Raw genomic sequence first — 26,807 nt, 5'->3', positions numbered from 1 at the left:
CGCCCCTCCCTCCCCTCTCTCCTTCCGCGCCCGCGCCGGGGATTGGCTGGGCGGCCGCCTCGTCCCAGAATGCAGTGCATGGCGCGTCATTGAAGAGAGACCATGATGGCGGCGGCCGCGGCGGCGGGGGGAGCCCCCGAGGTGATCGCCCAGCTGGAGAACGCGGCCAAAGTGCTGATGGTGAGGGCGGCGCGGCGGCGGGCGGAGCGGGCAGGCTGAGCGGCCGAGGGCGCGGCGGGGAGCGGGGCGGCCCCTCCGCCCCCCAGTTGATCCCTCTGGGCGGGGGAGACGCCGCGAGTGCCCCTTCTTCTTCCCTGGGCTCCCTTGTAGGTTCCTTCCTCGGAGAGGGACTCCGCGGGGCTGCGCCTCCTTCCGCACAGTGCCGCGGAAATCTCGCCTCTGCCCTCTTTTTCCCTCCGAAGCTGCAGCCCCGTGCGCGCTGGCTAGGGGAGCAAGTCCCGTGGACCCCCCCCCCTCCGCGAGGGAGGACTTGCTCCCCAGCAAACGGGCGTAGGATGGGGCTGCTAGTACCTCTCTGCTTTGGGGCCCCTTCTCCCTCCACAACCCTTTAGCCTTTATCATTGCTTCGGGCTCCTGCTCCTTTCTGCACCATCATAGCCTCTGCTTCCCAAATCCTCTCCATTTCACTCCTGTACCCACGTGCTCAGATCCTTGATATCGGCTGCTCCACCACTCTTTGCTCTGCTCCTTTCTTCATTTTAGAAACATTTTTTCCTGCTGCGCATCTGCTACAATCAGTATAAAATGATATTTTCCTTCCCTTTTTTTGAATGCTCCCATTCCCCCCCCCCTCTGTCCCTGCAAGCCAACCTTCATGTGTCTGGGTTACATAAATCTTAAGATGCTTGTTCCATTTGCTTGTTCTCCTCAACAGTCAAGGCACCTGGAAAATCTGGGCATGAATAGCAAAACCTTTCCACCTATTAGTATTGCCTGTGCAAAGAGAAAACTGGTCCTTCAATCAGAGTTTAAAAGCTTTGTGTGAAACAAGGCAATAAGAGTCACTTTGTCAGTCTGTTGTTAGCATTGAAGCCATCAATGCCCCCACCTCCACCCAAGTACACTTGTTTACTCCTGTAGAATTTTGATGGTTTGGGCTTTGTGGGATTGTGACCATTAATTTTTTTAACATTTTGTGTGTGTGTGGAAAGTGCTTTGCAGTGTAACTTGTTGCATCTTCTGCACACACACCCGAAACACTTGCAACCAGCCTTGTATTTCATAGGTTTCCTGGTAGCCATAGGTGCCCAGGAATGCCATAGATGCATGTGAGTTGACTGAATAGCCCACTTGGTTTCTGTGCCTGACTCTGAAGAAGCCAGAGCTGCTTAGAAGTGCAAAAGGCTAGCAGAAAAGTGCCGGTTCTCTCCTTCCAGGAGCATAGCTAGATCCTTAAAAGGACTTATACCCATGACACACATTGGTGTATGCTAATTTATTTGTTTAGGTGAAATCTTAGGCAAACTTTGAAGGGGGGGGGGGAGAAACTACTTTGTAAGAATTTTCTTAAATGTTTAAAAACAGGAGGAAGGCACAGGAGGTATGAGGTCCTGTGCAAATGGTCTACACAACCTGTGCTTTAACATCTCCATCATTTCTGTGCCCATCTGCTTTATAGATGTCTTTTTTAAAAACAACAACCAAGCCTTTCAGTAGGTTTCCATGTAGGCCTTTAAGGATGAGTCTTGTCCTCATGAGCAGCCATGAAAATGCAGGCCTTATAGCAGGCTGCTAAAATTTGTTTTGCAGGCTAGTAACTTTTCTATGGTTATTGGCAAAGCAATAAAATACTAGAGAAATAGATAAATCCGTCAGCTAAAAGTATCCTCCAACCAAAAAACTATACCATAATAATATTGCCAAAATGTCAAAAAGTTATTGCTTATTCTCCCAAAATACAAGAAGGTGAGTCATTGGTATTCCACTATACAAGTGGGAAACTGAATTGGCAATTAATATTTGCTCGTAGTCTTCTACGTGAGCAGTTTTTATGTAAGCATAAGTTTACCACACAAGCATCACATAATCTGCCGTACTACCCTGCAAGCAGTAGATATTGAGCAATTGCTTAACAATTATACATTAATGCATAGCATGGATGAAAACCTTACCTAGTATGTGTGTGTTTTGCCTCCTGTTCTTTCTTTAAACAGGCTGGTATGTCTGTGGTTATCTTTCCTGCTCCTCATTACAACTCTTTGAGGTAGATTAGGCTCCCATTGGAACTAGGGTGTAGAATGTGGATGTATGCGTTAATCTGATTTTAGTTTATAGTTGACTTTATATTTTGAATGATTTAAAGAGTTTTATGGTTTTTACTGATTGTTTTATTGTTTTTGTTAAAAAACCTCAAAGCAGTTTGCAAACAAGCAGCATATAAATTTTATGAAATGTTTTAAAGCAAATAATATCACCTAGCAAGCTTGATGTACAAGAGGAAATTTCAACCCAGGTATCTCTGGTTTTACCCACTGCACTTGTGAACATATGGTGATATGTAGAAAATCTGTGCTTGAAGGAAGTATTGGATTGCTTTATTGTTAATATTTCAGCTTCATTTTTTGTAGATTTGCTGATGGTAATTTTTTTCTTTAAACTATTTAAATATCTGACAGTACCCTTTTTTTTAATGGGCGGGTTAGCAATTATTGGACAAGAGCAGGCGGCTTGTGGAGGGGAGGGGACTTCTGTATAGTTAGAAACAATGAAGCACTAGAGGCAAACAGGGTTTCACTTCCAATTCAGGCATGTCTCAAATGTAAACACAATTCTCTTGGTGCATATCTTTCGCTTAAAAGGTTGGTAGTTTGTGTACTTTCTTGTTGTAGAGAACAGTCTTTATGGCTAAGCTGTTTCTACTCTGCAGGTTTAAAATCTGTGGATACCTTTCCTGGGATTTACTATAGATAAGGAAATCTGAGTGAAAAGTCTGGGCTATTATCTTTTGCCAAGAGTTAATAGTACACAGGATAAATTATTTAGCACAGACTTTGGTTTAGGAGTGATTTATGCCTGCTTATATGGGAATGCACTCTATATATTTCACTACTAAGCACACATTTATTTCTCTGTGCAAGACATGCATTTGAACAATACACTGTATTGGTTCATGTTTTACTGAAAATGTGCACAGATATTAAAGGCATTATGATATTGTAAAGACTTTCCAAACTCTAAACTGAAATAGAACATCAGATTTGAGTGTTTTGAACAAAGCAGGAAAATAGAGGAACTTTTGCACTAAATAAGCTACACTCTGAATCCTTCTGAGGAGCTGTGGAAGAAATCTGCTTAATTGAGACTCAGAGATATTTGCAGAGGACTGTAGATTCTGTGTTGGGTGAATGAGTATAAAGTGAGCTATGAATTCATTTGTACCCCTTTGCCAGTGCCATTAAGAGTGTGACCCAACAAGCCCAGAGTATTTCAAGAGGAGGCAAGACACAAAAGCCCATTAATGGTATTATTGACAGAAATTTTCATTGTGTACAGCTATTCATATCAGCAGAACACACCAGGTGTGCTCTGTTTATGCACATGCTCCCAATCTCTTACAAATGCAGATCACAACAAAGTTGTACAGACAAAAGCCTTGCCTGATAGGAAAGTACTATTTTTAAAGCAAACAGTCTTCATGATTGTGGGATGTGTATGTGGGAGGTTACTTCTATGATAGCTATGCCTAGTTTTCTAATTCAGACTAGAACATTACAGACTGGAAGGCTAAAATAATTTACAAAACTTTGGTAGCAAAACATTAGAAAAGGAGTGTTTTTAATATATACCTTGGCATTCTTCCCATGCCTTCTGTGCTTTTATTTGAGTTAATAGCAACTTTCTTTGATGCCAAAGTGCATCCCTTGATTGCAGTTCAGAAGTTCACGAGTTTCCCATTGCTTGCTCTTGATGAGCAAATTTCCCTGATTTTGTGGTACCTTCTCCATAGCTGATAAAAGGAAAGTTGTGCATATGGGTCTATTCTTCTTTATGCTTCATTTCTACATATGTTAACAAGGGAACGGGTTTTTAATGAAACAACAAAGTACAGTTTTGCATTTCAGGGGGGTTGGACCAGGTGACCCTTAGAGTCCTGTAAACACTACAATTCTGTGATTTTAAAAGTGTTTGTTGTTCTTTCTTTCTTTCTTTCTATCTTTCTTTTTATGCTAATATTTTTCCAGAAAGTCTGCATGATTTATTGTATTTTTAATATTTTGTTGGAAGCCGCCCAGAGTGGCTGGGTATAAATTAATAATAATAATAATAATAATAATAATAATAATAATAATAATAATAATAATAATAATAATTTTATATGATTGAAATGACTATTTTACATGTATCAAAACAATTCCATAATTGCTTCTGTAAAAGTATTTGTTGTTAAGGCTTAGATATGTGTCTTACACCTCAGTTATTAGCAACTCAGTTTGGAAGCAAAGCTAACCAATAATGGTGGAATTTACTTGCAATTAACCCCTTCTTCCCCACATAGACATTTTATGTGGTCAAATATGGGAAGGAGCTTAATCTCGCAGGACTAGTGAGAGCACATGGGATTTTCCAGTTCAGTTGTTTGCTTTTTCCTGCTGTGATAGAGTTGAAAGAGATGGGAGGGGCACAATAGCCTGAGGCCCATTCCTGATTTTTCTGTGGACACAATTCTTAGGGGGCATATTGCCCAACCTGGGGAATAAATGGCTTTAAAATTTTAACCTTTGCCAGTAGTTCCTTGAGGTTGTGAAAATCGCACACCAGAGGTTTTTTTTTTAGAGTTTTGATAAATCTCCATCTCTTTCAATATTCAGAAACATTTAGAAACAAAGCATTCAGAACACAACAGTAAAAGTGGGCTGCAAAATCATCTGAAAGCTTCTTTTAATCCAAGGAAGCTTAACTTGTAGACCCATTCGGCTACGACTCTCATCATTCCTGATCATTGGATGCTAATTGGGGCTGATGGGAGTTGTAATAATAGAGCAACATCTGGAGGGCCACAAGTTAGCCACCCCTGTTTTAAAGGAGCAAATCGTTTTTACTAATAAGGTACCTACATAATGCATAAGTATATTGGGCATCTCAATGGAATAATGGGTGAAGGCTGGCTGAAAAGGAATTTCCATTTCTATTTGTTTCTGCTGGTTTATAAGTCCCGTGCCTAACCTTATATGATGCCAAGTGATGGAAAGATGTGTGTAGTTTGGGTCAAACCACTTTAGAAGGCCAAATGGGATTTCTTAGCAGTCTGGAGGATCCCCAATGTTGCTGTAGCACTTTCATGAATTTGAGCATTTTAACGAAACATGTCTGTCTCTTAAAGACCTGACAGTTTAACTACTAAAGTTTCCCAGTATTTGCTTGGGCAGATTTTTTTGCCAAGTTATTAGGCCCTCCCTGCTATGGTGAATGAAGGCTTTTAAGTTTTACTGTTGTCTATGGCAGTCAGCTCAAATTGAAAAGGTGTGAAGACAGAGGAAGCCAGACACTCTGTAGACAGGAGATTTGTTGTTCAGTTATCTATGCTAATTGATTGATGCAAGAGATTTCAGCTTAAAAACAAGGCTGGGAGAGTATAGGCTGGAGCTTGTACCTTTTCTCTTTGATGAGGTTTATATAAGCAGAATGGTAAAAGTTCTGCATGCATTTCTATGAAATCTAAATTTCATCTGGCTGAAGAAGAGCCTTTGTTAAACAAATGCTTATTATGTTTCTCAAAGTTGAAGCTACACATGTTTACGCAGAAGCAGACACCACTGAGTTCTGCGGATCTTATTCCCAGGTAAATTTACAAAGGATCGCAGTCTTCGAATCACAGTATAGTGTTAGCAGCAGTTGGGCGACAGGTAGTAATTTGTACCTGGAATATAGCAGATTTCTCACATCTGCTACACATGCACACCCCTTTTGAATTCACTATTTGAACTTTCAGTCAATAAGGTTCATATCATGCCATTAGGTACCATGATACCATCATTGGTCAGATCATTTAACATAGATACGTAGAGGCTAATGAAGGAGGAAACGCATTGCAGTTTTGAACCAATCTTTATAATTTGTTGGTGTTATCATGGTGGGACTGGGCTTTGCAGCTGGCTGTTAGAAACAAAAAATTCAAAACCTAGCACAGCCATTCATTATAGGCAGAACCCTGCTTCCGATATGAAATGATACTTGCTGGATATTTGAAGGTGTTGGAAGTACCTGAGAAGAGTAGGGACAGTACACAGTGGTTTTGTATGTAATCATCATGCAGAACAAAAGCAAGCATGATTAAGCATTTGAGAAAGGTCTGCTGTCCTCAGCTACAACAATCTTTCTTGGATACGTGTCTTTAAAGTGGACCCTTGGATGCCAATTTACACACTAAAATCAAATTTGCTCACATTCAGAAACACTGGCTATCTGAAATATTCCTTTAACAGGCATTATTGTTATCTGGCTATCATTTGCCGCTGACATGTTTAGACAGAGGAACTTTAACTTACAGTGCTGGCTTCCTGTTTTCTCCCAGATCCAGTACAAGCCTATCCTTGCCTTCAAAGACCTTCATGGCCTTGTTCTCCTTGAATTTGTGCCAATATCTTACTGGAGAGTCCAGCGCTAGCTCAAGGGGTCTGGAGGCGAAGGGACCGGAGGGCGGTCTCGCTCCTTTGCGCTGAGGTTCTCCCCTAAATTTCTTCTTTTTAAAGTGTCTTTAAGTCCAATTCTAGTGTGGGGAAACCCCCTTTTGCGCCGCTGAGCCTCTGCTCCTGGGAAATCCACCAGAGTAGGGGCAACTTACGCCTCCTGTTGCTCCTCCTTCGCCTCTCCAGGTGCCGAGTCTGTCGTGAGCAGCTCAGAGCTCAAACTCCGACCCGACGCTGAGCGCGCTGTTCCGGAAGCCTTCTCTCTCCTCTTCAAATCTCTTTGGCTTGGCACAACTCCCTAGTTCTCATGCTAGCTACTGTAGTCTGCAGCTAAACATAAATGCACCTGACTGAAGTGACTGCATTCTGCTTCCTTGTTTAGCATGTTTAGCATGTCTCCATTTGCTTCTCCTTCCCTTTGTGTTTCCCCGTTTCAATTTTTTAAAATAACATTTTTTATTTTCATGGTATAGAAGATAAATTTTGAGGAAACAATTGTTACAACAGTAAACAACACATAACTTGTCCTGACAAAATTGCAGGGTTTTAAAAAAACTTTCAGTGGATATATTACACTTTCCTGTGGTAAAATAAAACATGCTTGTACTGTCTTTCCAAAAGTTTAATACTTATCATGTATTTTTATTATGATCCCAGGTGGATCAGTTGAATTCAAAACAAATGTTAAACGTCAGGAATAAAACCTCAACATTGGCTTTATGGTGCTGGCAAAGGGGGAAAGCAAGATTGATTGAAACTAGTTTTTCATTTTATAATTGGCATATTGTATAGTAGTTATAGTTGATTAAACACTGGTTTGCCACCAAATGGAGCTTGTACACAAATTAGGCACACAATCAGGGCATTTCCTTGTGTATTATACATGCCCCTTGCAGTGCTTACAGACAAGTGGGAGGGAGGCTGATAGATTTGTCTATCTCTCCTGTACATATGCAAGAATACCAAACAAAATAATTTACTTGAAGATTAAGGCCAGGGTCAAAAGAACCATGAAATTCTTTCAACTTATTTTTATTGAACAGCAGCCTCCAAACTGAGGACAGTTACTTGTGGTATGCATGTGCTTTGTGTATGTGTGATCTGTCTGATGAAAATATTCATCTGGGGTAGTACAAACCTCTTGTCTGAGCCTGTTACTCTTTAGATTATTGCCTCGGTGCCCAAACTTTCCATAATTTGCCATCAAAGTAGACCTTTTTTTACATTTGTGATGCTTGACCGAAAGGGTGTATTTTACCCAGTAACATTTTAAATATATATTTTTATCAATTTCTAAAAATATAAAGAAAAACATAAGAACCAAAACAACTTTTGTTCATGGAGAGCATGAGTACAGCATTAAATTACTTAGGTATTACTTAACACAGCTACTTCAAGGAAAAACATCCACCATAAAGTTGCATGTATGATAAGCATCTCTGTACCCGTTTATATAACTTAATGGATGGAAACCAAGTTACATCAAAGTGATCACGTTTAGACATGCCTCTTATTTTTACGCAGTAACGCGATAGTTTGCATAGAGAGACACACTTTAACTCAGCTGGCTTGACTTGAGGGTAATGGATGAAGTTTTAACACAGAATTGACATAGACTTTTATCATGTGTTGGATTTAATTGTTGTCTTCTCTGGCTTCTCCTTTCCTTCTGCCTTGCATGTGACTTAGGTCCTTGTTGATATCTTTGTTGTTAAGTGGATATATTTGTTCTTGTGTATTGGCTGTTATAAGTTGTATCCAGGTAAGTCATGGCTCATGGCTCAGTCGGCAGAGCATGAGACACTTAATCTCAGGGTTATGGGTCCGAGCCCCACATTGGACAAAAGATTCCTGCATTTCTGGGGGTTCACTGGATGGCTCTTGTGGTCCCTTCCCACTCTACAATTCTGATTCTTTGACTCATAAGTCATTCTCAGAGTAGACCAGCTGATATCAGTGGATTAATATTAGTCAAACCCATTGATTTTAGCTGGAGTATGACTTAGTTCATTTACGTTAAGTTCAGCGTTAAATTTCAGCTTACGATTAGGAACACTACTAAAAATCCTCACTTGCCAAATAAGCTCTCGAAGAGTGGGGAACCTGTGACCTTCCAGATGTTGTGGGACTGAAACTCCCGTCAGCCCTAGCCAACAAAAACCTGCAGGATCACAGGCTTCTCATTCCTGATGCACGAGAACTGAATAACTTACAGCTTCTTCCAAACCATTTAACATGTGCATAGAGGGGTATGGGGAGGAAGCACACCGGAGTCAAGCAAGTTCACACCTGTGTTTACAGAACAGGGATGGTATGCCGCTTCAGTCCTTGTAATTTGTGGTCCAGTCTTTCTATCTGTTGAAAACCTCTTATCCCAAATAGAAGTGATGAAGTTCTATTTGGTGATGAAGTGAAGAAGTGATGCACACCAGTTATGACCCCTCCTGGACCCAGAGAGCATTGCCAAAGTGATGCATTCTCTCGTGTCCACCAGAGATAAGACTACTGCATTGCATTATGCCTGGGGCTGCCCTTCAAGATTCCTTGGAAACTTAATATGTGAGTGTATGTTTAGTGGCCTGCTGCAGAAAGGCGCTGCAGAAAATTCAGTTGGCTTCTCTTGTCTGGGACTGTTGCTGATCTGGAACCGCATAGATTCCTTAGGAGGGTTCCTGCATGTGGTTAATTACTAAAGCCCAGTGTTAATAACTGTCGTGGTGATAAACCGGAAAAGTAAAGCTTTTGGTTGACAATTTTGGTCCAAACATTCTTATGACAATCTTGTGATATTAAGGATAGTAGACTGGTGGGGTTTAAATTTAGCCGAAGCAAATAATTAAATGTCCTACACCAAATATGTAATTCAACAGAGGGGAGATTAGCCTCCAAGTGCAATGAAGCATTTGGAGCACAGGATGGAACAGGGGGGGAAATCCCTTAGAAACTTAGGCTGAACAGCTTCTGTAGATCCAAGGTGAGCGCCTGTCCAAATCTGAGCCCCATATAATAACTGTGCTAGGGGTTGACCATTGACCATGCTGGCTTGGCTTTATGGGAGTAGTCAGGACTTTTTCAGCTGGAACTCAGTTCTGCCATCTCACAGGTGGGCACCATTGCCATTATAAGATGCTACACTTGAATTAGCCAAACGGCCAAGAAGCAATCTCTGGAGGCATGCAGGCTTCCCCATCCCTGTTGTAGAAGATGCTCTTTGGGTTGCATTATCACTATTCTTTACTTGTATGTTGTTTGTAATCCTTCTCATGAATCCTTGCAACATCACAGTGGTGTGTGTCACTGTTGGCTGTAGCTGGCTGTGTAGAGATCTAGTCTAGGCAAAGTTTTCCAAAGTTCAAAGTGGACTTGTTTTGTTTTAAAAAAATATTATTGTTCCTCTGCCCTGTTATGAGATCTTTGCCTGTTCTTTTCTATATGTTGTTTTCTTTCAAATATCCTCCTTTCTGCTTATTGCAGAGTGTATAGGCTATCTTCTCACTGACCTGTCTTTTTACTAAAATCACAGAGCACTTGTAATATTTTGCACCAATAAAAATCTACTTGCCTGCTTTTTTGCCAATGAACACATTCTTATTTCCTCATTCAGTCTCCACTCCTAAGAAATATATTCTTTATAATCACGAGCAAGTTGGAACTCGGGTAAAAGAATTATTTCTCTGTAGCCAGTGACTCATAACAGTACAATAGCAAGTAATATTTTGTTTGCAAGCAATCAGTGTGGTTATAGGCTGTCTTCGAGGGATAGACATGTGTGAATTAAATAGTGTATTCAGCTGTGTCGCAGGTTAAAAGGTAGTTTGAAAGTTAATAGTGTCCACTAAGTTGAAAATTCATCTGATGGAAAGCTACTTTATCACTATAAATCCTTAAATTCCATAATATACCTTCAGATACATACGCTTGTTATGTATGAATGCTTACAGTGACATGCTTTTCAGATTCTGAATAAGTTTTGTCTACTATTTGTACAACAGGATTCTAAAGGCATTGTATTTGTATACTATACAATATTGTGTAGTATAGCATAGCATGCTTGTAGCAGAGTCCACTTACACAACCTTCCGCAGCTTCTGAAGCTCCTGCAGCCAATCAGAAGCTGTGCTTTGGTTTTCGAATGTTTTGGAAGTCGAGTGGACTTCCGGAACGGATTCTGTTCAACTTCCAAGGTACAACTGTATTTAATTTCAGGATCCTCATCCCCTACAATTCTTGCCAGAGTTTTAAACTCTTTTAATAAGGTGTTTTTAAATCACTGTAAGCCAAACGGTGGTCCTTTGGGTGAAGAAATGGAATTATTATTAATAAAAAATAATTATTGTTATCAGAATGATCTGTAGAACATCAAAACCTTGAGCTGACCAGACTTTGTTGGGAAGTTGCATTGTGTTGTGTGTTTTCACATGGCATGTGCTGATTTTACACTAGAGCAGGAGTTCCAAAACCCTGGAATGTGTGGACCACCAGTGCCCTGCGAGCTTCAGTCAGGTGACCTGTTACATGTACATAGAATTATAGAGTTGGAAGGGGCCACAAGGATCATCTAGTCCGACCCCTTGCATTGTGGGAATCTTTAATTCAACGCGGGGCTCAAACCCACAACCCTGAGATTAAGAGTCTCATGCTCTCTGACTGAGCTATCCCTCTGCAGTGTGTCTGTGAAGAACACGTAAAATTTTAATTCTATAGAATTCAAATTGTGCTGCAATAAAATGAAAGAAAGAAAGAAAGAAAGAAAGAAAAGAAGCAATACAAATACAATTAAAAATGATACGGCATTCAACGCAGCACATTACAGTTGCAACTGTGGACAGGAAAACAGCCATCAAGTGGTTCTTCAATACCATCAACCATTTTCAAGTGGTCTGTGGGGGAAATGTTTGAGAGCCACTGCACTAGAGGGCAGTATTTGACTGCTAAAGACCTTGTTGTTGGCTTCTTGAAAGTTCAGATCTAACGAATCTTCAGTTTGCAACATTGCTGTTCTCCCCACCCCCCTTTAGGAAATATGATACTACCATATTCAGGTTTTCCCTGTCGAGGACCAAATATGTCTTCAGTGCAGGAGAAGTTAATTATGGCTGATTGTCAACAAGAATCAGTTTGTAGGTAGCAAGGATACTAAATGGCAGCTTATAGCTGGAACCCAGAAGCCTTACTGACTCCTTTTAACACCGGTATTTTTTTATACTAAATTCTTTTGCCAGTATTTGAAGTTCTCTCAGCTATTCAGCTGAGCAAGTTATTTGCTGTGCTCTTGGCAAGAATGAAGGAACTGCTGCTACTTTATGGCTTGGGATGGATCTGAATCACATTGGGATGGATGGGAATCCGTTTTAGGGAATTTTTGTAATTATATTTGAATGCTGATTAATGTTCGTTGTTTTGTAGCCTTTCCTGGGATAATGAATGTGAAAAAGTGCTATAAATATATATTTAAGAAATCTAATCATCATAGTAATCTTTTATATTATTATTTTAAAAGAAAAACACACCAAAACAGCCTTCAGTTCAGTGTAGTCATCTTTCTTAACATGGGTTTTCACCCCCCCTCCCAATATATTGAAGCAAACTATCTATTTTCTCTTTAGGCACCACCTTCCATGGTCAATAATGAACAACGTCAGCATGCTGAACACATATTCTTATCATTTAGAAAATCAAAATCGCCATTTGCTGTTTGCAAGCATATTTTAGGTAAGTCCTTATGTGTGTATTCAGCTGAATATTCAAAGTGTATCGCTAAGGCAGATTCATTGGCCCATTACATCACTTGCCTCCTTGTGTGTTGGTGTGTTTGAGAAATGCTGCTGTCTGCGTGCCAGATTGGACCTGGGGTTTTCACACTGCAGTCCTTTGCACTCTTAACCAAGGAGTAAGTTGCCCTAGATATCAGTGGGGTTCCTCAGCCCTGGGGAAATTGAGTTAGGGATCAGCAAGTCCACTCTTTTGCCAGCTGTAACAAGCAGGACACCTATTTATGTAATTCTCTGTAAATCAGTGTCACTGCCCTGGCACCCTGTGGTGTCATTTTGTTATGAATTAGTTGCTTTTGGTGTTGATGGTTTTGAGTTTTTAAATGTTTGTCTTGCTTTTTTCCACCAGTGGTGCTCAAAGTAGCTTACAGTAATTGGCAGATATTAAACCAAAATGGAACAAAAATTACATTTTTTTAAAAACAATCTGTTTAATTAAAAGAGCAGCTTACAAACATAAAAGAGCCGAACTGAACAAAAAATTGAGTTACATGGCACCTAAATTACAGTGATGTTCACACCAAGCAGTTTTCACTGGGGAAGGTATTTCAAAGACATAGTGCCACTACAGAAAAGGCTCTGGGTAGTGTCCAGCAAAGCCATACACAGAGTAGACCCTGCCTTTAGTCTCTAGTCAGCATCCACCTGGCTTGAAAAAGCAAGGGCACCCAAAAATGATGCTCTGAATCAGGCTTCCTCAACCTCGGCCCTCCATATGTTTTTGGCCTACAATTCCCATGATTCTTAGCTAGCAGGACCAGTGGTCAGGGATAATGGGAATTGTAGTCTCAAAACATATGGAGGGCTGAGGTTGAGGAAGCCTGCTCTAAATCACCCTTCTCTAACCTCCATGCAGTGCTGGCTGTGTCTGATGGGAGCATCTAGAGGGCACCAGGTTAGGGAAGCCTGCTTTAAATGAAAAAACATTATGACCTGCCAGTTGCCACTTAATTCTGATTGGGAAACCCTTTTAACGTGCTCGGTTTGTGCTAACTGCGTTTAATTGTGGCGGGTTTGTGTAACCAGTGCCTTCTAGGTTAGTTCCTGTGGATTGCAAACTTACCATTTTGCATCTCTCCGGCAGAAACTAGTAAAGTGGACTATGTCCTTTTTCAAGCTGCCACGGCGATCATGGAAGCAGTTGTACGAGAATGGATTCTGTTGGAAAAAAGTAGCATCGAGTCCCTACGAACATTCCTTTTAACATATGTCTTACAAAGACCTAAGTAAGTACAATGTATGGTACTGCTAAAAAAAAAAAAACAACTTCTGTAAGGGTGCCAGTTCTAAAAAAAATATTGTAAGTGTTCCTGTTCAGAAATACGGAACCTAGTCAATGAGAAAATGCCTTCAGTTTTCATGGGGAGGAGCATAGTTTATTGATAAGATCACGTGGTTTGCATGCAGAAAGCTGTGGGTTTCAGGTAGCAGGTGACAGGGAAAACTCCTTGCCAGAGAACTGTAGAGAGCTGCTCCCAACCAGAGTAGACAAGATTTGACTAGATAGACAATGACTTGAGTCCCGATCTGCATATACATATAAAACACTAGCATGCCACTTTCAACAGTCGCAGCTTCCCCCAAGGAATCCTGGGAACTGTAGTATTTTAAGCCTCCTGAGAGTTGTTAGGAGACCCCTATTTCCCTCACAGAGCTACAGTTCCCAGAGTTCCCTGGAAAGAGGAATTGGCTGTTAAACCACTTCTGTTGTCTGCAGGGTTTTCTGCTTTGCCAGCACATTCCCCACAGGAAGCACGCTGCCAAAACAGAGCACAGCAGGATTGAACTCTGCGCTCCTGCCCATCAGCTGACATTGCTCAGCCGGGGGCCGGTCCACTGTCCCTCAGATCTTGCTGGGGCGGCTGGACTATATTTTGAAGAAGAAAAATGAATGAATTCCTATGCCCCACAAATAACCCAGAGATGCATTTTAAATAAAAGCACACATTCTACTCATGTAAAAACACGCTGATTACCGGACCGTCTGTGGGCCAGATTGAGAAGGCAATTGGGCCGGATCTGACCCACAACTAGATGATCCTCAGGTTCCTTTCCAGCTCTACAGTTCTTTGAGATTGTAACATCATTGGAATTCTATTCAGGCAGTTGGATGCTGTCTGTGCTACTTATATTAACCATGGGGAATTCTATACCATAGGGGCTAAAGAAGTTTGCAGTAACTTAAAAGAAACATCTCTCCGAGATTGCAGCTAATGTTCCAAATAACGTGCAAAAATTAATGCACAAGAGAACCGGGCTCAAAGCAGCAGCAGACCAAACAATTCAGTTCCGGGGGGGGGGGGGGACCTTTGTTCCACTAGATGTTACTGAACTACAACTCCCATCAGCCCCAGCAAGCATTTTCAAAGGCCAAGGGTGATGGGTTGTAGTTCAGCAACATCTAGAGGACCAAAGGTTCCTATCCTGGCTCTACTCCAAGAGCAGTACAGCTAAGGATTTTACTTTATAAGTCTTGGAACAGTTGCCTTGATTCTGAATATTAATTTTTTGAAAATTTTATTTGCAGCCTCCAGAAGTATGTGCGGGAGCAGATATTGTTAGCCGTAGCGGTAATAGTGAAACGAGGGTCCTTAGACAAATCAATTGAATGCAAGAGCATTTTTCATGAAGTCAGCCAGTTGATAAGCAGCGGCAACCCCACAGTGGTAAGTTCCTGCGTTTTAAAATGTATTTCAACCCATCTGCACAAACCTTTCCTCACAAACTTAAGGCACTTAAAAACTGAATCCGGTGAGTTGCACTGAGGCCTGGTCTTGGTCTACACATGCAGCAGAATGTGGTTGCAGAGTGCACTATGTCTCTTCAGCCTGCATCTGAGAAATCATATACTTGTGATTTTCCTGTAAGTAGAAAGTTAGCACAGCAGAGAGTGAGTGGAGTGGGATGGAATACCCTTTTTTCTGATATTCTGGAGCTTTACTTGGCAAGGATTGTTAAAACCTGTAGTTTGCAGAGTTACAGCCCGCTTGACCACTTCATCCTGCTGCACCTGTAGGCCAGGCCGAAGTTGTTGCTTGAGCAGAAGTTCGCCATTAAGTGGGGGAAATGAACTAGCGATTGTGAAATGAATTTAGTTATGGTATGGTAATAAGTTAAATCCCAGTACTCTGCCACGATGTGAGATCATTATACTTTGATTCAAATTTGACACTTAAATACAACACAAGTGATATGTTATTCTCCCAGTGATTCATTGTAGAGCTCTCATTCACATTATTAATGTGACAACTTCATTTGAATGTTAGTACTGAACTTGTTTGAAGAGCCACAACAGTTTGATATCAAAGTGGATTTTCCATTGGCAAGCATTGTTTCCCTTGCACTCAGTTCAATTTGCATCTGTCCCTTGCTGTGTCCTGTCTATGATTCAGCTGTTGGAATTGTCTGAGGGAAGACCTTTTCCATTCCCTGGGGAAGTGGTGTGGTTGGGCCGAAGGGGGGTGTGTGTGCCGGCACAGAACTGAAAATGGCAATACAAAATTTACTCGTGTTACATTCTTAGAATCCAATGAGGAAATATCCTCCAGCCTCTCTGAAGCTCTAAATAGATTTCCAGTACCTTATTTCCACTTGTGTGCCTTTAGAGTTCAATTCCGCACACTAAGCCAGAAGATAAGGTTTAAAAAGTTCCGTTGTGGAAATAAGCCATCTAGATTTCAAACTGAAACCTTTCCTAGTTAAAGCCAAATAAGTTGAAATGCTTATCTGCGACTAATGCTTGTCCAAAGATAAGACATGCATGTTTGTTTTCCCCAGATGAAATCTGTGCTACAGGTTCTGTGAGCCGACTAACAAAAAATACTGAAGGGGGTGTAGTGAGAATAATGCAACTCCTATCGCAGTGCTACAAAAAGCACAAATATGTATAAAACCAAAATCATTGCTTGAAGAGTGTGTGTGTGTACAGTTGTGCCTTAGATCCCAAATGCCTTGGTACTCAAACGTTTTGGCTCCTGAACGCCAGAAACTGGAGTGTTCTGGTTTGCAAACATTCTTTTGGAATCTGAATATCCGACGGGGCTTCTGCGGCTTCTGATTGGCTTCCTGCAGCCAATCAGAAGCTGCGCTTTGGTTTCCTAGCATTTTGGAAGTCGAACTGATTTCTGAAACTGATTCCGTTCGACTTCCAAGGTTCAATTGTATAGGAACTGCTGGCTTTTGCATGATTGGAATGTAGCCCACTATACAAAGGGACTCTGGCTCTCTCCACTTTCCCTCTGGCCCTGACCACTGCTGGCATGTGGCCCCTAGAATGTTGTACACAGTGGCAGCGTGGGAGCAATTGGGGTAACAACTGAAGAGGCCCCAGATTTGCATCATGCAACAACAGCCAGATCAAAGAGCACTTTGAGCTTTTCCAAAGAACCCAACAAAGTCCTGCATGTGATGTAGAGCAGTGCTGGATCAGCTGTTTTTTCAGGAGCAATTCTTGGGGACAGATCTTCTCCGGATCGTTGCTCAGGGGTTGGGAGTGTGTATCTTGCCACACAAATTGAGCCATTTGCGAATGAGTCAGTCTCCACAATAAAGTGAGTTTTATCAAACAGAAAATGCTTCTCACATTTGAAGAGCAAGTGTACTGTTCTATGCAAACACGTGCATTTTTAATTACATGGATCTTGTGTACCAAATTGGAAAGAGATGCAATATTGCATGTGTTGATTATTTCTGCTTTATAACTTGAAAACGTTTTTCTATTCCTTACAAGTAAAATTGGGCAATTTTTTTTTGAGCCATTAATTCATAGGACTACCAGGCACCACATAGAATTGATTCAGAGGCCTAATCTTGCTCATTGACCATCTATGAAGAGGTTTACACATTTTTGGTTATTCAAAAAGCCCTTGACGAACTGCAAAATACATCTTATACAGAGGTGTCCAAAACACCATTCACTTGTTCTATGAGCTGAGGAGGGTGGACCAAACTGCCTATATAACTAGAAGCACCCATTGTGAAAGTTTCTACCTCTTGTAATCTGTTGCACTATAGCCTGCTTCAGTCTCTGATGGACAGAGCTTCTGCTAAAAAGCCAGTGACTAATTTTAGTCAGCTTAATTCATGCTTTCCATCACTGATTCCAAGATGCTGAGGAAATGTATGTGGGAGAGACTCCTCTTAACCACAGATGCCTGCAGTTCCTTGGCCCTGGACCTTGGTACTCTTTCTGCTTTTGCTATTTGAAGGATTCCCCTTTCTGAGACCTAAAGTGCAAATGCATCATACTTGTGTGTGTGTGTGTGTGTGTGTGTGTGCGTTTGCTTGCTTCTAGCTGCCTGGGGAGCTGCCTCATATTAATACATAAAAATAGTCTGTTCAATATGTCAAACACTGCTTCTAATGTGTTGAGTGAGCTGTGTACTCTTGGAAAGTTTCAAAGCAGAGGAGGAGGGTAAAGGTGTTCATGATGGGCTGTGGAAAACTTTGGAATGGATTGAAATCAGCATTTCGGTAAAGGATTGCTATAAAACGGAACTAAAAATTTATTCCCCTCCCGCATAAAATGTGTTCTAAGGAAGCAATTTTTAAAAACACTTTGTAATTGAAGTAAATCTCATCCCAGTTTTGTTTTTAAAAAATTGAATTTATTTCAGTACAGTCATGAAGCAAAAGTTTCAGTGAAAAATTCTGAGCTAGCTGTTACATTTTGAGTCCTTTGGGGGTGCCTTATTAATAGCATGAGAGAGAGAAGCTCTGTTCAGCTATAACACCAACCTGTGGTTTGCTGCTACACAAACCAGCCTCATGTTCCTTCCTCCCCCCCCCCCCTTGGACTTTGCAGATCAAGTTGCTACAGTGGTGCCTCGCAAGACGAAAATAATTCGTTCCGCGAGTCTTTTCGTCTTGCGATGTTTTTCGTCTTGCGAAGCACGGTCCGTCGCAACTGCGCCTCTTCAAGCGGCTTTAAGAAAAAAGCGCAAGACGTTTTCATCTTGCGAAGCAAGCCCATAGGGAAATTCGTCTAGCGAAGCAATGCAAAAACGGAAAATCCTTTCATATAGCGAGTTTTTCGTCTTGCGAGGCATTCGTCTTGCGAGGCACCACTGTACTTTTATTGTTGCATTTGAACATTAAACTATGGTTTGTGCCTGCCCTCCATACCTGGATTGCACCCCACTGTTTGAAGCTGGTTTGTGTTCTGCTTTGGGACAGTAGCACAACCATAGTATGTCTGTCTGGATGCAGTGTTTTGTGGAAATGGGCAAAGGAAGTTAACTCGTGGGATCTGAACTTGCTCTGATGATGTTTCCTGCTTGGCAGGGGGTTGGACTCGATGGCCCTTGTGGTCTATTCCAACTCTATGATTCTATGATTCTAGAGCAAGTTCATATTTTTGGAAATTCAAAAGCTTAAAAACACCAACCTACAAGGAAATGTATAGAGGGGTAACTCTTTGAAGTGGAACAAAAGGATCTGAGAACACGCAAGCAGGCTGCTTGCTGTATCGAGAACCAGACCAAACCGTTTCAGAGGAAAATTGCAGTAGCATCACCATACAAAACTAACTCATTTGTTATAGACAGAACAAAGTGGAATGGATGACGGTTAGAAATCTTGCCAGTGGGAATATATTGTTCCCGTCTCTGAAGCAGGCAAGAAGGCAGGCTATCACTTGGGGCAATTTTGTCCATGAAGTGCCTTGTAAATTTGTAAAACAGGCTGCACAGTGAATTCTGGCAAACGCTTCTTGATTCCAGCGCTGCTAACTTTAACAGAGGTTGACATCGAAACGTGGTAGCAGCCACTGATAGAAAGGGCATCCCATTGTAGTCTTGACTATAGTTCAGTACACATAGGACAGTTCGGCCATATTGGAACTGATAAGCCCCACCCCCACCCCTTGATAACAGTTCTACTATGAAGCAATGGAACCCCTTAGGCTTTGTACCGATCCTTTTTCTATATAAAGGAAAAGCAGAAGTGGATTCTCGAAACATTTTATTTATTGCGTTTATACACGACCTTGTTGCCAAGTCACCCAAGATGGTTTGCAATCTTAAAATATCGAAGCAAATGATACCGAACAGTAGAGCAGAGTCCTTCCGGGCTGACTGGTGGTCCTTTGGGGACCATTTGGCATGATCTCCCCGGTCTGGACCTTCCTCACATCTGCCTTCCTTCAGGGCACACAGATCTGAAGTAGCAAGAGGGTGAAGGGGCGCAGGCGACCTGATAGTTGATTCAGGAGCAGTGGTATGCGGCCCATAGGAGCCTGGGCTGCTTCTCTTCTTCCTTCCCTCAGGGCACACAGATCTTAAGTTTTATGATCTAGAAGGGTCCTGTCCCTTCACTCCAGTTGTAAAAGACGTCAGGCAAAAACATTCCTCCTCAGTTAGGCCTTTGCTGTTGAAATCTATGTCCTTTTAAACATACGTGGGGTGTGGGTGTGTTATTTTTTAATTATTATTATTATTATTATTATGCTACACATTTTTGTGGGGGATCCTTTTGGTGCATGGTTTTATGTTGTAAACCACCCTGTGATCTTCAGATGTTGGGCAGTATATAAATTTAGCAATGAAAACGTAAAATAAAATAACCTGTGTTTTATAAATGGGAGCTGGAAAGAGTGCAACAGCAAACGAAAGCCCAAGGGGCTTCTTCATGCTTACCCTTCTTCTCTAGGGCCCAGATTAGTAATGTTGGTGCTTTCCGCCCACAACTTGGCAAGGGAAAAGGAAGGGGAAGCAAAATTGCATAGCCCACAGACAGATGGCACAACGAAACCTCATGTGTTAAAGCAGGTAATTTAGTAGAGAGATAAATAAACAAGGCATGGTTCAGTAAGAAACCTATATGAATGTGAATGTGTGTAAACTGTTTAAAAATAGATAACCCAATGCAATTTCAAGAAGTGTTGCCAAATTTAGCCCTCTTCAGGCATCTGTGCTCCTGTTACTAATAGTGTTTTGAAGAAAAATGAAAACACATCAAGACAAGATAAATGGAGAATTCTGTCAATGGACCAGTTTTGTGTAATGAGGTCTTTAAGCGAGGAAAGTTGGGGTGCTGATTGATAGGCCAGTGTGCTGTAGCAACTAGAGGGCTGGACTAGGGCCTAGGAGACGAGATTCAAATCCCCACGAAGCTCAGTGGATGGCCCCTGGGCCAGTCAGCACCTCTTAGCATGGCCTCCCCCACAGGGTTGTTGTGAGAAAAAACTCCTCCTTGAAGGAGAAGTGAGATATCAATCTAGCAATAAATACTAGAAAAAGAAAATGAAGGTGAACGCTTTGTTGTTATGTTACACTAACCTTTATAAAGCCACAAATGTTTATAGTGGGGTTTTTTCTTTGCTTTCTTGCTTAACTGTCTGTTTAATTTATTTATATTTATTTATTTCCATTCATGACTAGTGTAACATAGCGGAAAGAAATAAAAAGTGATAGCCTTAAAATAAAACACATCAGCAGTAAAAACAATTTCATATGTAAGAATAATTCTAAATTCAGTAGGGATACAGACTGGAATTATTTGGGCAATGATATCTGAGCACCCTAAGCTAAGAGATGGTTGTCTAGACATGATGCCCGTAGCTGAAAGGGGAGAAATGTCTCTGGTTCGCCAGTTACCTCTTGTTTTCATGCAGCTACATACAGACACCCTAGTTTATGAACCTGAATTTGTGTGTTGATTCTTTGTTTGGTCTAATGTTAACTACTTGTTGACACGCTAACTCAAACTCTGAACTAATGTTTTTTAAAAAATTATCCCTGAACGCATAATTCAGCTGTAATGAAATGCAATTCAAGTCACATTTACTCAGTGTGCAGGATTTCTTGGGGAGATCCTTCTTTTCTGAAAAGCACCCATGCAACACCCAGCTAGCGCAGAGAGTGTGTGTGAGGGCTCACATTGACTTGAATAGCAGCTGGATTTAACCCCAGAACATCTAAACAGTACAAATGATTCAGGATTGACTGAAAAAGAGAAAGCTGTATTTACCACTTTTTCATCTGAGGAAGGTTGCATAAGGACAAGGACTTAAAACAAAAGCTACAGTACTTGTTGAAGTTGCTCTTCTAGAAAACGGTTTGCTTCCAGAATGCCCGTTTTACTTCCAGAGCTTCCTTGTTTCACTGCGCCTGCTTCCTCTCGCTGTATTAGTTGCAAGTAATTCTTGAGTGGTGTTATCAAATACTTCCTGCATTCTTAGACATCAGCTAACAATGACAATATGGATTTCACAGAAGCATTTCAGAAGAACAGCCACCCTATAAATCATCTTGGCGATGTCTGAAAATGATTTAAGACAGCAGGATTAGCTTCAGATGCTGCGTTAACACAACTGTGAAGGCCCTTGGCCCTAAGTGCAGCACTCCCTTTGCTTTAGATATAAAGAGGAAAACACACATACACACAGGCGTTTTCCAAAGGGATTTCACTGTTTTCTGTTTTGAGAAGCACTAGCAAAGGCAACTGGTCAAAGCAAAGCGATCCTTCTTCGCCTGCTGCGGACTAGGATGCACATGTCTGATGGAGACACAACAATTTTAGCTGCCGAAATTAATTCTCCGATCAGATTCTGTGTTTTGGACAGGTGTGCACTCTCCCCTCTATTTTCCTAAACAGTCTTTGAACTCTTATCCCTTTCATCCTCTGTAACCTAACCACTCTCAAATAAAACGGTGCGCGTATGCCATTGACAGTCCCAGACACAAGTGTGAAATCCCTTCAAACATTCATTCTGGCTTTATCATTCAGTTTAAGTGACATTCTTTTTTGAAGGCACGAGTCACACTTTTGGTAAGAGCACGGCAGCATGCAGAAATAATTCATACTATTTCTCTTATAATAAAACAGTATATATGTATATTTATATATTTTTTGCAAAGTAGCATTGTTGAGTTCATTAGATCCTAAATTTAAACAACAATCATAATTGTCTGGGACCACTTTTCTTCCACTGGGTGTCTGATTGCCCAGTTAATCTCTCTTAGCACATTCTCATTGATCTTCTGTTAGAGCAGCTGAAAGTCTCTTTTAAGCATGGCAAACTTTTATAAAGTATATTCCTGGTAGTAAAGCCCAACTGGGGTAAGTGCCAGGCTATTCTAAGAGACAATTCACTCTGCAAACAAGAGAACTATTTTATTTTGTCAGATGGGGTTATTGTTTGGGTATGTAGTTTGTTCATGTGGTGGAACTAATGAAATTTCTGGTGGGTGAGACAAACTAGTTTCATGAGGTACAATGGTTACTGGTATGAAGCTAATGTACTGTCTCCAGTTACACACATTAGATCTTTCTTCTTAACCAGGGTTCGAGGTGGATTTGCAAACTTTGGTTAGCAGGCAATTCTAGCCAGTTTTAACCATTGTTTGGGCCAATGCTGACCAAGCTGCACAGCACGGTTAAAGCAAATCACCGAAGGAAGAGAGAAATTGGGAAGGGAGAGGAAAGAACATGTGAGATGACAGTTAGTGGTTAGTAGATCAGGAATATTACCTCTGCGCCAGTCTGTTATAGTGATATAAAATACTACTATGGAGACTTAACAAAAATTAAAGGACTGAAATCATCAGGTATTGTTTGAAGTATATGAGAATATAAGGAAAGGATAGAGACCTGCTGCCCAGCACTTAAATTTGTTGAAATTTGCTTTTGTAGTAGACTATCAGGAAGCAAGCACACCAGAATTCAGGACAATGCATGAATGGGCCAAAGCCATAACCTGCATGCACTGCAGCAGTAGGCAATAATAAGTATTTCTAGAAAATAAAATAAAGCTTTTTGCTTGTTTGTTTTGGCTGTGGAGTCCAAACTCAGTATTGTAATTTTCCACTGAATTCCACTTAAATGCATATTTAATCTAAAAGTCTCTTTTTCTTTTTCTTTCTTTTTTTCTTGGATTGTCTGGGATTTATATAGCTAAGAAGAATGTTAATTTTGTGTATACTAGCTGAGATAACTAGCTCTCTGTGGGGTCAAGGTACTGACATCAGAGGCATTTCTGAACAAAGATGTCGCAGTTGGTGGGTGGATGGCACTACTGTCAGCTGTTGCGTGACCTCGCATAAATAGTATCATCACGACTTTAATCTTTCGGGTGTTCAGAGGTAGTGTGCATATTTCCGTTTAACCCCTGGACACTTGCCGGCATGCATGACCCTTTAACAATTCCTGTTCCTCTGTCCATCCTTGGCACCTTGGCTCCAAATAGTCTAGGAATAAAGCCAATAGTTGTAGACATCTATTGTGCATCCAACCATTGTGAAGAGCAAAACAATGGAATATGGGACATTGAATGTATGATATAGGACCTATAAATCGCTCTCCCTTGCAGAAATAGGTATTGTGACACTTATCGCCAAAGGTACCATTTGGTATTTGAAAGTTCACCTTAAACGTAAAGCTTGACCCATTTGGAACAAGAGTATACACCTTTAATGGAGTCTGGAAGATCTATGAACTTCAGTGCATCTGGAAATTTTGGTGATGAACTAAACAAAGTTCACTACTACAGATTTTAGAGGAATTCATTGACACAGGTAGGGTTTTCCTATCCAGGTACTGGCCAGGTCAAGACCTGTTTAGCTACCAAGATAAAACAGCAACAGACCTTTGTCTGGAAAATACAAATACTACTAATATGAGCATGCAATATTTAAAGCTTCTAGCTTTTATAGGGGCTTTGGAACCTTGCAATAAGAACATAAGAAGAGCCCTGCTCGGTGATACCAAAGCCTCATCCAGTCAAGCATATGTTTTTTTCACTGTGGCTAACCAGATTCCTGGATGAGGCCCACAAGCAGGGCATGAGTGAAGAAGCCCTCTCTCCTGTTGCTGTCCCTGGTCTTGGAGTACACAGCCATCATGTCTAGTGATAACCTTATCTATGAGTTGGTCTAATTCCCTTTTAAAGGTGTCCATATGGGTAGCCACCACTACGCATTGCGATTGTTCCATCGTATGCTGTGTGAAAAGGTCTTGTCTTTCCTGAATTTTCCACCATTCTGCTTCATTGAAGTTCTAGTCTTTTGAGAGAGAGAAACTTCTCTCTATCCACATTCTCATGTGAAATTTATATGTGTCCAACTTTAACCCCCCCCCAAACCCCTTTAAAGCCCCAGGTGTTGTAACCTGGCACAATTATGACTGATCCACGACAATAAGTAGCTCTTTCGAGTATAAAGGTAGCCGAAGTGTTCTATAAAGCCAGATTCTGAATTTTATTTATTGATTTAGGAATCTCAGCCGTTAGGTTTTCTTTTTTCCCTTTTGTGCATCCCCCCCCCCCAAATTTTTCAAAAAGAGGGCGGTATACAACTATGTTCTGCCTCCATGGTCAGAGGCCATGTGCTTCTGAATACCAGTCGCTAGAGGCGAGAATCCTGCTGTGCTCATGTCCTGCTTCCAGGTTTCTGACAGACATCTGGATGGCCCCTGGGTGAGAACAGGATGCTGGTCTAGACGGGCCATGAGCCTGACCCAGCAGGCTCTTCCTACATCATGTTCCTAAATTGTGCGCAGAGTAAACCCTTAAGGCTGGATTCAACTAAAGGTTGTATTACTGCAAAGTCCTCTGTGTGGGTCTACCGTTGAAGTTGGTCTGGAGGCCTTAGCTCGGGGTCCCTTGCAGCTCTATGATTCTATGAAACTACTGCCAGAATATAACACCTTGTTTGGAGGATTTGCACTGGCTGCCAATCTGCTACCAGGGCAAGTTCAAGGTAATAACATATAAGGCCTTTTATAACTCAGGACCAGGTTACTTGAGAGATCACCTTATCCCTTATATACCCACCAGGTCACTGTATTCTGCAAGTAACTTGTAGCAGGATTTTCTGTGTAGCTGCCGCAGTTCTGTGGAATGGCACTCACTACCTGTTCTTTCCAGAACTAAATGAATACATTTTTGTTTCAACAAGCTTTTCCAGCTGCCTTCGGTGTTCATTTTTTTTTTTGTTTTTGTTTTTAGACCTTTAAAACTATTTAGACCGTTTAAAACTATTTTAGCTGTTTTATGGTGGGTAGGTAGGTTTGGTATGTTCAACTTGAGACACAAGTGAAAGATGATTAATAAATTAATTTTTTAAAAAATACTGAGATTTTTTTCACTGGTAGCCCCTGTAAGTGACTTGGACCGTATAACTATGTATTTATTGTCTGACTTTCCAATGTTTTCAGTAGGGCTGGGTGATACCTAAATACTGTGATATGACAGATATATCACAATGTATGGAATATATCTTTTCTTCTTTAAGTTCTCAAAGCTCTTAATCTAGCTCAAGGTTGTCATCTGAACTGAGAATCAATCACAATCAGTCCATCATTTGAAAAAATAAGACTTTAGAGCCGTTGCCCCAAATTGGCAACTAGACATTCCATTTTGGCGACTGTAACCTTGGTTTAAGGAACCATTTGGCCCCTAGCTTATATATCTGAGTTTCTAACATTGGTTTTCTTAAAATAAGTAATATAACAGATGTATTGTGTTAAGATATTGTTGAGGTTTACTTCATCATACACTTAATTTAGTAGTAATAATAATAAGAATTCTTCCCCTGTATCCTTGCAGCAAACACTGGCCTGCTCCATTTTAACAGCGCTGTTGAGCGAGTTCTCAAGTTCAAGCAAAACCAGCAACATTGGGCTAAGCATGGAGTTCCACGGCAACTGCAAGCGGATATTTCAGGTAAACAAAGGACACATGGTTTACATTTCTTCTTAGAAATATAGAAGAAAGGAAATCCCTATTTCACTTACAGATATGTACACAAAAGTAAACAGAGTATCTATAAGCACAGTAGATGAGCTTGTAGGTAATAGACAAGACTTATCTCCATGAGCCTCTTCACACACACGCATTGCATTAGATCACCTGTCATCTGAAAAGAGCTGTCTGTTAACTTGGACCATAGCTGAGTGCTTTGCATGCACTTCAATTCTTGGCATCAGTGGTGGGCTTTGGGAAGGTGGTGGGAGAGATGGATCTAGCCTCTCCCCCCTACTCCACTGATTGCACGCCACTGCTTAGCATTTCCAGGTAAGGCTGGTTAAAGGTCTTCTCACTGCCAGCCGATCTAGAATCCAGTTAGCACCCCTGCCCTAGATAGACCAGTGATCTGACTTGGTGCAAGGCAATCTTCAGATTGCATAGAGCACACACTAAGGAGCATGTCTTTTTTATTTTTTAAAAAATCCTGATAGTTTATTATTTTAACCAAAGAAATGTAAACGTTTTTGCTTATCCTGCACAGGAAGACGACCTCCGACAGATATTCATGCTCACAGTAGAGGTACTACAGGAATTCAGCCGGCGTGAAAACCTTAATGCTCAGATGTCTTCAGTCTTTCAGCGTTACCTTGCACTAGCCAACCAGGTCTTAAGCTGGAATTTTCTCCCTCCAAATTATATCCTTTT

At 41.2% G+C, this 26,807-nt stretch overlaps 1 protein-coding gene across 1 annotated transcript in view; it reads left to right on the top strand.

Annotated features, from left to right (window-relative positions):
* Positions 1-79: 79 nt before the first annotated feature.
* The window catches only part of XPO4 (exportin 4), a 61,727-nt gene continuing 34,999 nt past the window's right edge, over positions 80-26,807 (top strand). The window contains exons 1-6 of the mRNA XM_082220644.1: positions 80-180; positions 12,254-12,359; positions 13,503-13,644; positions 14,946-15,084; positions 25,962-26,078; positions 26,644-26,797. Coding sequence (XP_082076770.1) covers positions 103-180; positions 12,254-12,359; positions 13,503-13,644; positions 14,946-15,084; positions 25,962-26,078; positions 26,644-26,797 — 736 coding nt within the window. The 5' untranslated portion in view covers positions 80-102. The remainder of the gene's footprint in view (positions 181-12,253; positions 12,360-13,502; positions 13,645-14,945; positions 15,085-25,961; positions 26,079-26,643; positions 26,798-26,807) is intronic.

This window comes from Podarcis vaucheri (assembly GCF_965113315.1).
Source record: "Podarcis vaucheri genome assembly, chromosome: 4".
NCBI lineage: Eukaryota > Metazoa > Chordata > Lepidosauria > Squamata > Lacertidae > Podarcis > Podarcis vaucheri.
The sequence above is the reverse complement of the archived record's forward strand: the minus strand, read 5'-3'. Positions and strand labels throughout refer to the sequence as shown.